The 11,349-nt window shown below is 33.1% G+C and overlaps 1 protein-coding gene across 1 annotated transcript; it reads right to left on the bottom strand.

Annotated features, from left to right (window-relative positions):
- Positions 1 to 2,223: 2,223 nt before the first annotated feature.
- LOC141674427 (uncharacterized) lies at positions 2,224 to 2,849 on the bottom strand. Its single transcript, XM_074481134.1, has 2 exons — positions 2,793 to 2,849; positions 2,224 to 2,661 (listed from the first exon to the last, which is right to left on the bottom strand). Exons 1-2 carry the CDS (start codon positions 2,847 to 2,849, stop codon positions 2,224 to 2,226), a joined length of 495 nt encoding a protein of 164 aa, XP_074337235.1.
- Positions 2,850 to 11,349: the final 8,500 nt, after the last annotated feature.

Genomic DNA, 11,349 nt, shown 5'->3' with positions numbered 1-11,349 from the left:
ACAAAGAGGTTATAAATATCGCTTGACTCGTTTCACGAAACGAAATAAAGTAAAATAATGTCGCAAGAAAAAATGCGAAATAACAATATAAATAAGTCAAGGCACCAATAATACAAGAATAGTGAATTCGAAATGAAAATGAGAATGCGTACAAATAGGTACACATTGAGTACAATAAACTCACAACTTTAGAAAATGGATCAACAATAAATTTGACGAATATTTTATTAATTAAAAATTAAGAGAGCAATATAAGGAATTCATACCTGATATAAATATTGAGTTAACTTTAAAACGTCTGAAATCAGTTGGACAGCTAATAGCCCCACTTTACGTCTAAAGGCAGAAATTTGATGATCATGCACTAGTACCGCACATCTATATATATTATTCAAAGTTAGATACCAGACAATAAGTATTATACTAATGCAACCATGTACATAGCTGAGGTTAACCAAATAATTTATAGTGGGAAAAAGAAAAAGTAATATATATATATTTTAATATAATAAAACCCACTATGCACCTATAACCATATAGCGCAACATTTACACCGGTAAGTTAGAGGCAATAAATTTGATAATAAAATAACTTGAAAACTTATACAAAATTGAAAAATAAAAAATTATTATTAACTAGAAAATATGATAATTAGCAAAAGTACTACAGTATGATAATCTAGTAATAGAGAACCAAAACCAACAATCAGATGGAACAGGTTCATAAAAATAACATAGAGTACAAAATTAACATGTCATAAAAATGTTCTAATAATAATATCGCATTACCATAATTAAATAATAAAATAAAATATATAGTGATGACAACATTAGGGTTTGCATAGCATAACAATAAATACCATACATATATACTTTTCTAACACTTTGTAATGCTTCTAGTATAAGCCACATTTTATAAAATAAATAAATAAAATATAAATTAAATAACACATAATAAGGTAGTCATCAGAAAGCTTGTTTTTTATTGGATATCAACAGGAAACAAAATGCAGGCCAAGTAGATCAATATAGTATCACTAGAAATTAATATAAATAAATCTTAATAATACGGAAGCTATGTAAACCACTTTTTACAAAACTAATGCATATAAAAGCGTTTAGTATTTAGTTATAAAAAAAATTATATTTATTTGTGCTTTATAAATACTCATTTAAATCATATCCTAAAAGAATATTTAAAATAATATTATATTATATATAAGTATTAATTTGGAAATTTATGAACCAATAAAAGAGAGGGAGAATGTCACAAATTACGATTAACAGGATTGATAAAGTGGATGGAGTGCTACATACGACATTCAATAATAAACAAAAATAAATAAATAGTAATTATAGGATTGGTACCACAATATATAATCCAACTCAAATTTTATGAACCATACAAAGCATTAACAAATATAAAACTAATTATTTAGGCATAGGCAGAAACTTGCACCAATAACATATATTTACAAAAGTGAACAAATTTTCTAGTAAGAAACGTATAATAAGAACTTACAATTGCTTGGCTCGGATTCAGAGAGTCACAGTGGAACGTATGGACTTGATATGGATAAAACTGAAAGTATATTGGTAGGATATTGAATCTATATTAACAGTATATAACTACTCATTTACTAATGTAATATAATATATTAAAATCATACATAACTCTTACTTTGGTACAAATTAGTACCTAGATAAAAGTATTTAAGCCTCAAATCAACACTTCTGTATATACAAGTAAACATGGGAAAATATGCACATTAACATATGCAGAAGCCCACCATCACATATAAGAAAATAAGTAATTGAGTATGAAGTATTTGCCCAATTTTCTATTGAGCTAATCCTATATGCGCAGCTGTACACCCTCTTGGGTAAGTATTAATATATATTTATAGAAATATTATGATAAGTCTAATCTAACTAGAAGTAGGTTCTAAAATATCATCTTTATCACTAATCGGTCTTATCAATATTTTATAGAATCTGATTAGGACTCCAAAACAAATTTCTAGAAGTTTCTAATATTATAAATATAACAATTATAATTTACCTTAAACATTTATAAAATATAAATTTAGTTAAATATCTAATAATAAAATATATCGGGATATTATATTCTTCCCCTTTTAATAAAATTTCATCCTCGAAATTCAAATAACGCACCTGATTCGAAGAGGTAAGGATATTTTGAGCGAACAAAATCATCCATTTCCTAAGTAGCTTCTCGAACGTCGTGTTTTTTCCATAGAACTTTCACAAATGGGATAGTCTTTTTACGCGTAACTTTTTCCTCTCTCTCCAATATAGCTTCAGCTTCCTCCTCACAAGATAGATTCTCGTCAAATATGTCTAAAAGATACTGAACTATATGATGCGAATGATAAACATACTTCCTCAAAACTGAAGCGTGAGATACGCTGTGCACTTGCGACAACTGAGGTGGCAATACAACTCTATATGCTACTACTCCAACCTTCTCGAAAATCTTAAATGGACCAATATATCTCGGACTTAATTTACCTTTCTGACCAAAACACTGAATACCCTTCATCGGAGATACTTTAAGAAAGACCTTATCTCCAACCTTGAACTCATACTCTCGTCTACCCTTATTTGCATAACTCTTTTGTCTAGATCGAGCTTGTCTAAGCTTTTTTAGAGCAAATGTTACCTTATTAGTAGTAACCTGAACTAAGTCAGGACCTTCCAAAAATTTCTCTCCCACTCAACAAGTCGGTGACCTACACCTGCGTCCATACAATGCCTCAAAAGATGACATACCAATGATCGCCTTCCAACTATTGTTGTACGCAAATTCAACCAATGGTAAATACTCATTGTTAGATATATTTGTGATGTCATGTCTAATATGATTTGTGTTTAGTTTTCAGATCTTACTTAACAGGACAAATCAGTACTTAACTGGAAATCAGTACTTATACTGGAGTCAGGACTTAAGATATCGGAACTCAAGTTGTCAGAACTTAAGTTATCAGAAGATATTTATTAGGAGATATTATCAGGACTTAAGGAGACGTTCAGATAAGGAAGGCGGCTGATTGAAAGGAAAGAAGATCGAGACAAACATAAGAAGAGATATGCATGGAGAAGAATTCTATGAAGAATAGAATACTTGGAAGAAAAAATAACTGATTGATATATATTAGGAAGCAGAATTGTATTCGATATCAATTAGAAGATTATCTTGTAACTGTGTAGTATATAAACACGGGGATAGGGTTTACACTATATGTGTTATCATAATCGAGATTATTATTTATTGTAACCCTAGCAGCTCTCGTGATAATTTGTTCATCACTGAGAGAGGACAGTTCTTTGTAACAGAGTTTATTGTGTTGAATACAATATGTGTTTTGTTACTTGAGTTCTTATATTCGATTTGATTGTAGTAAACACTGTATTCAACCCCCTTCTACAGTGTGTGTGACCTAACAAGTGGTATCAAAGCTATTTGTTAACATACATACAGTAAAGATCCAAAAACAATCATGTCTGAAGAAGTACAAACTCCAACCAAGCCCACCAAAACTGAAAAAACTCCAAAGACTCAAATCTATAATCGATATGAGACCATTAGGGTTCCCATATTGAAACCTTCTGAGTATTCCATATGGAAGGTGAGGATGTTTATGTTTCTGGAAGCTACAGATCCAGAATACCTTGACAAAATTAATGAAGGACCATACAAGCCAACCAAGCTCTCTGTTGTAATTGCAGATCAGCCAGCATAGACTATACCAAAGGAGAAAAGTGAATATAGAGCTGAAGATATCTCATCTATTGCAAAGGATGCAAAGGTAAGGCACTTGCTGCACAGTGCCATTGATAATGCATGTCAAATAGGGTAATTAACTGTAAAACTGCAAAAGAGATATGGGATGCCTTGGAGACAAGATGCCAGGGAACTGATTCAATTAAGAAGAACAGGAGGACTATACTCACTCAAGAGTATGAGCACTTTGACTCAAAACCTGATGAGTCATTGACTGGTTTATATGATAGATTTGTCAAACTCTTGAATGATATGTCACTGGTGGATAAGGAATATGATCTTGAAAATACTAATCTGAAATTCCTTTTAGCTCTTCCTGAAAGTTGGGATTTGAAGGCCACAACTATAAGAGACAACTATGCTCTTGATGAAACTACTCTTGATGAAATTTATGGTATGCTCAAGACTTATGAACTTGAGATGGGTCAAAGAAGCAAGAGGCATGGGAGAAAATCAAGGACAGTTGCTCTTAAGGCTGATGAGGAATCCCCTAAAGTGGTTGTCTCAAAGAAAGGCAAATGAAAGGCTCTCATCACAAAGTCTGATACTAAGTCATCAAGTTCTGATAATGATGAAGATTCAGAAACTGAAAGTCTATCTGAGATGGACCCTGATGAAAAGATGATGAAGTTGTGTGCTCTTATGGTGAAAGGAATCACAAAGATTGCATACAGGAAATTCAGAAGGGGAAAGAAGTTTTCTAGGAAAGGTGCAAGTTCTGATAAGAAAGGTTTCAGAAAATCTGAAGGCAAAGGAGGAAAGTCTGATAGAGGAGATTACTCAAATGTCAAATGCTACAACTATGGTGAGAAAGACCACATATCTCCTGATTGCAAGAAAGTGAAGAGTGACAAAGGAAAGGCACTTGTCACAAAGAAGAAAAGCTGGACAGACACTTCAGATTCTGAAAGTGAGGTGAACTATACCTTGATGGCAAATGCTGATAGCAGTTCTGAAGCTGCTGAGTTAAAGGTACCTCAAACAACTTATGCCTTTCATACTGATGATATTACTGAGTTGAGAAGATATCTTAAAACCATGTTCATTAGTTATAGAGATCAAACTTTAACATATGAAAGATTAACTTCTGAAAATCTTGCTTATAAAAAGAGAAATGATTATTTAGAAAAAGAGTTAGTTATGTTCCATCAAACTTAGAAAGATAGAGATGATGCTTTCTATGTTAGAGATGAAGTGCTTAAAATGAATGAATCTCTAAAAATTGAGTTAGAAAAGGAAAGAGAGATTATCAGGAATTGGACTAACTCTGGAAGAACAACTCAGAATTTGTTAAGTAGTGGAAACTAGAAAGAGGGCTTAGGTTATGGAGATGATAAGAATAATAAAGGAACTGTTGAAAATGAGCCTATAAATGTTAAACAAAAGTCAAAGGTAAATCCTATTAAGTTTGTAGCTATAAAGTCTGATATTGATAAATCAGAAGTTAAAGAGAAATTAACTTCTGATAAACCAAAACAGGATAAGCCAACTGAAGTTAACATAGGCTTAATGACAAAGAAGCAGCTTAAGCATAAGCTGAAAGATGTTAAGAATGTAAACAAGGTAAAGCCACCTAGGAAAAATAGGAATGGAAAGGTAGGTATGAATAAAAGCAATGATTATAAGCCTATTCCTAATGCTCCTAGAAAGAAATGTTATAACTGTGGAAATTCTAACCATCTGGCTTCTTTTTGCAGGAAGAATAAGAACATAAACTCCTTACTTTCAAAATCAGGAGTTAAGAGTCAGTCTGTTAGATATAGGCCACAAAATTTTTGTTTTCATTTATACTTGTAAGGAATATCATAGTTTGTACTATGATTATTATCAAATAAAACCTTCTTTAAAGAAAGTTAGCATTATTCCTTCTAGTATAAGTTCTGATGCAAAGTCTGATATTGTAAATTCTGATAAGAAAACTGTTAACATAAACTTTGATGCAAAATCCGCTACAAATGTTAACAAACTTAATAAGGCCAAAGGATCTAAGAAAGTCTTGGTCCTTAAAACTAATCATTAGTGGTCTATGTGATTGCAGGGCAACAGGAAAAACATCATCATTCTGGATAGTGGATGTTCAGGACATATGACTGGAAATAAAGCCCTGCTATCAGACTTTGTGGAAAAAGCAGGCCCAGGTGTTTCTTATGGAGATGGCAACATGGGAAAAATTCTGGGATATGGAAATATCAATCTTGGGAATGTCATCATTGAAAAAGTAGCTCTAGTCTTAGGACGTAAACATAATTTGTTGAGTGTTAGTCAAATCTGTGACAAAGGTTATCATGTGGATTTCTTTGAAGAACACTGTGAAGTTGTTAGCAAATCTAAAGGCAACGTTGTTCTGAAAGGATGCAGGAATGGTAACATTAATGAAGCCAAGCTTTCAACAAGTACTGATGTTTCTGCAATCTGTCTGTTAAGTAGAGCATCAATTGAAGAAAGCTGGAATTGGCACAAGAAACTCTCTCATTTAAATTTCAACAATATAAATGAACTAGTCAAGAAAGATCTTGTGAGAGGACTACCAAAATCAGTATTTGCTCCTGATGGCCTTTGTGATTCCTGTCAAAAGGCAAAAAAAAGAAAATCTTCATTCAAGAGCAAGACCGAATCTTCAATTCTTGAGCCTTATCACCTACTACATGTTGATGTATTTGGTCCAGTGAATGTCATATCTATTGCAAAGAAGAAATATGCTATGGTCATAGTGGATGAGTTCACACCAGATACACATGGGTGTATTACTTGCACACAAAAAGTGAAACTGCATCTATCTTGATTGCTCATGTCAAACAACTGGATAAATTGGTCAAAGTCTCTGTGAAAATCATAAGAAGTGATAATGGCACTGAGTCGAGAATTTGATTATGGAAGAGTTCTGCAAAGACCATGAAATCAAGCAAGAATTTTCTGCTCCTGGAACTCCACAGCAAATTGGAGTTGTTGAAAGAAAGAATAGAACTCTTATTGAAGCTGCACGAACTATGCTTGATGAAGCAAAGTTACCAACCTATTTTTGGGCTGAAGCTGCGCAGACTGCTTATTTTACTCAGAATGCAACACTTATCAACAAGCATGGAAAGACACCATATGAGATGGTGAAGAAAAAGAAGCCAAATCTGAAGTATTTTCATGTATTTGGATGCAAGTGTTTTGTTCTTAAGACTCATCCTGAACAGCTATCCAAATTTGATCTAAAAGCTGATGAAGGAATTTTTGTTGGATATCCACTTTCCACAAAAGCCTTCAGAGTCTACAATTTAAGAACAAGGGTTGTCATGGAATCTATCAATGTCTCTTTTGATGATAAGAAGATTACTGGACTTGGAGATTTCAATGATCATGATCAGCTGAGATTTGAGAATGACGTTTTAAATTCTGATTCTGTAAATCCTGATAGTCTAAATCCTGACAGTCTAAATCCTGATACTGCAAACTCTGATGGATTAAACTCTGATGTTATTGAAACTGTGGTAACTATGCCAAAGGAAAATGCACCTGTGCAGGGGGAGCTTATAGAAGATCCAACCACATCTCAAGAAGCATCAGAATCTAGAACTGGCTCTTCAAGTTCTGATTCATCAAGTTCTGATGAGCCAAGTTCTGATAGTTCTGGAAACTCAAGTTCTGATAATTCTGGAAACTCAAATTATGAAGGATCCAACTCAAAGAGCATAATTTTAGGGGGAGCATCCGAAAATATTGATGGAGACAGCATGGATCATGGGGGAGCATCCAGTTCTAGAGATAACCTTCCATCTGCAAGGAAGTGGACTAAAGCACATACAACTGACTTAATTATTGGAGATCCTGAAGCAGGTATAAGAACTAGAACAACAACATCAAATGAATGCCTCTATCATTCTTTTCTTTCTCAGACTGAACCAAAGAAAGTGGAAGAAGCTCTTCAAGATGCTGATTGGGTGCAAACAATGCAGGAAGAGTTAAATGAATTTGAAAGAAATAAAGTCTGGACCCTAGTGCCAAGACCAAAGAACAGATCTGTTGTTGGTACAAAGTGGGTGTTCAGAAATAAAACTGATAGTGATGGCATAATTATAAGGAATAAAGCAAGGCTGGTTGCAAAAAAGATATTCTCAACATGAGGGAATTGATTATGATGAAACAATTGTACCAGTTGCTAGATTGGAAGCCATAAGGATATTTTTGGTTTATGCTGCTCACAAAAAGTTTACAGTCTTTCAAATGGATGTAAAAAGTGCTTTTTTAATGGAGAATTGGAAGAAGAAGTATATGTTGAACAACTTCTAGGTTTTATAGATTCAAAATTTCCTCATCATATCTACAGACTTGATAAAGCACTTTATGGCCTTAAGCAAGCTCCAAGAGCATGGTATGAGACATTAGCTCAGTTTTTTCTGGAAAGTGGATTTAAGAGAGGGACTATTGACAAAACATTGTTCTATCTCAACCATGGAAATGACTTACTTTTGGTGTATATATATGTTGATGATATCATTTTTGGTTCTACAAATGACAGACTTTGTAAAAGGTTTGCCAAGCTAATGCAATCAAGATATCAAATGAGTATGATGGGAGAACTTAGCTATTTTCAGGGCCTTCAAGTCAAGCAGAATGAAGAAGGAACTTTTATTTGTCAATCTAAGTACATCAGAAATTTGTTGAAGAAATTTGGAATGTAAGATTGTTCAAGTGCATCCACTCCTATGGCCACTACAACAAAATTGGATAAAGATACTGGTACATCAGTAGATATTACTGATTACAGAGGTATAATTGGCTCACTACTCTATCTAACTGCAAGTAGACCTAATATCATGTATGCTACCTATCTTTGTGCAAGATTTCAAGCAGATCCAAGAGAACCTCACTTAACAGCTGTGAAAAGAATTTTCAAGTACCTTAAGGGTACAGCTGATCTGGGATTGTAGTAACCTAGAGAATCAGACTTTAAGCTAATAGGTTACTCAGATGCAGATTTTGCAGGATGCAAAATTGACAGGAAAAGCACAAGCGGAAGCTGCCAATTTCTTGGAGACAGATTGGTTTCTTGGTTTAGCAAGAAACAGAAGTCAATTTCCACATCAACTGTAGAAGCAGAGTACATTGCTGCAGGAAGCTGTTGTGTACAGATTCTTTGGATGAAGAATCAGTTACTGGATTATGGGTTAACATATTCTAAAATCCCTATTTACTGTGATAATCAAAGTGCTATTGCTATGACAGGTAATCCAGTTCAACACTCAATGACAAAGCACATCAGCATTAGGTACCACTTCATAAGGGAACATGTGGATGAAGGTACAGTAGAATTGCATTTTGTTCCAACAGATCAACAACTAGCGGATATTTTCACAAAACCACTATGTGAAGCTACCTTTACAAGATTGGTAAATGAACTTGGAATGGTTTCAGGTTCTTTCTCTAAATCTGCTTAGTTTATGTTCTGATACATCAGATTTTATGATCAGTATTTACAGATATTACTATCTTTGTGTATTCTGTGCTTAAATTGAAAATTTTCTAAGTGCTGATTGTTGTCTGATGTGAATTTCTAAACTCTCATAGTGATATGAATGTTTCTGTGACTATTCAAACCAATGAGGATAACTGTGCTAGATGCTGACCTAGTAGTCTTTAATATACTAAAGATCCCATATATGAAGTAATTGTTTATGTGGAAATTTTTTAAAACTAGCAAATTCTGATACTGAGCTTAGTTGAAGTTTACTTTGTGTATCTTATTACTAAGTCAAAAACTAGAATAGTGCTTCTTATCTGTTAAGTTCTGATGTTAGTAAATCTGATGGATGTACTAAGTGCTGATAAACCTCACTTATCAAAATAAAAGGAAAAAGAAAAGAAATAAATATCAGGTACTCCTTTGAGATCTAGAGTAAAAATATGGAAGCGAAGACCCAAGTGCATTGCAGGTATTAAGTAATATGCATTAGAAAAGCAAAATAAATTTTTCTTGGTGACTTTTCACATTCTCTGATTACTGGAGAAATACTCTAATAATAGTGTAAATTCTGATAAGCAGTTGTGACTCACTTACACTGAGAAGCCACTGTAAAAAGAATTTCAAAAGATGCATAAAATGAGCACAAAACAGTTGAGGTGGACTCATGCATGAACTCATTTTACAGTAGACTTCAGAATAATGACGGATTTTGAGAAAAGTTCTTAGTTATGCCTTACTTCTAAGATGTACTGAAGTGAATCAGACTTTACTCTTTGTCTAATATTTAGCTTAATGCACACACATACACTCCATATGAATGATGAAAATTATTGTGGTGATAAATGTTGTTTTAGATGAATAGTTTAAGTGTCAGTTGCATAAATTCTGAGGACAAGTTCTGATGGAAGTTCTGATGATTAAGTTCTGATGTACTCATATCAGTATTTGTGTGAAGAATTACAGAAATAAATATTCACTTTTCGAGTTAAGGAGCCATATTCTGATGACTTTTAAATCCTGATAATAATTAAGTTCTGATGCTAACGTGGCAGTATTTATCTACTTGGTTTATTTTTAGACATTACTTGAACGGTCATATTTTATAGATTATTGGTTTATGTGAGATAAAGCAGTCATAATCATTTGTTTAGTGGGAACAATTTATTTAAAAAATTGAACGTGCAATGTAATTATTACTTATTTACCGTGCCCATTAACTTTTGCCTTAACTGCTGCATGCCTGACAGGTGTAAAGGTCTGTTCCACTTCTTATTAACTGCTGTCACGTGGGGTGTCTAAGTACAAGAGATAAAATATTTTCAAATCTTTATTTTCATTTTTATTCTACTCTCTTTCTTTTCTTATTCTCTCTCACATTTTCTGACGGTTTTCTTAACAGACATTTTCTCAAACACCTTACAGGCACTTTAACTTCTCTGGAGAAATACTCTGATAATAGCATAAATTCTGATAAGCAGTTGTGACTCACTTATACTGAGAAGACAATATAAAAAGAATTTCAAAAGATGCATAAAATGAGCACAAAAATAGTTGAGGTGGACTCATGCATGAACTCATTCTACAATAGACTTCAGAATAATGACATATTTTGAGCAAAGTTCTTAGTTATGACTTACTTCTAAGATGTACTGAAGTGAATCAGACTTTAATCTTTGTCTGATATTTAGCTTAATACACACACATACACTCCATATAAATGATGAAAATTACTGTGGTGATAAATGCTGTTTTAGATAAACAGTTTAAGTGTCAGTTGCATAAATTCTGAGGACAAGTTCTGATGGAAGTTCTGATGGAAGTTCTGATGATTAAGTTCTGATGTACTCATATCAGTATTTGTGTGAAGAATTACAGAAATAAACATTCACTTTTCGAGTAAGGAGCCATATTCTGATGACTTTTAAATCCTGATAATAATCAAGTTCTGATGCTGACGTGGCAGTATTTATCTACTTGGTTTATTTTTAGTCATTACTTGAACGGTCATATTTTTACAGAATATTGGTTTATGTGAGATAAAACAGTCATAATCATTTGTTTAGTGGGAACAGTTTTTTTAAAAAATTGAATGTGCA

The sequence above is a fragment of the Apium graveolens genome, chromosome 7 (assembly GCF_009905375.1).
Source record: "Apium graveolens cultivar Ventura chromosome 7, ASM990537v1, whole genome shotgun sequence".
Lineage (NCBI taxonomy): Eukaryota > Viridiplantae > Streptophyta > Magnoliopsida > Apiales > Apiaceae > Apium > Apium graveolens.
Note: the sequence above shows the minus strand (reverse complement) of the source record. Positions and strands in the feature narration are given on the sequence as shown.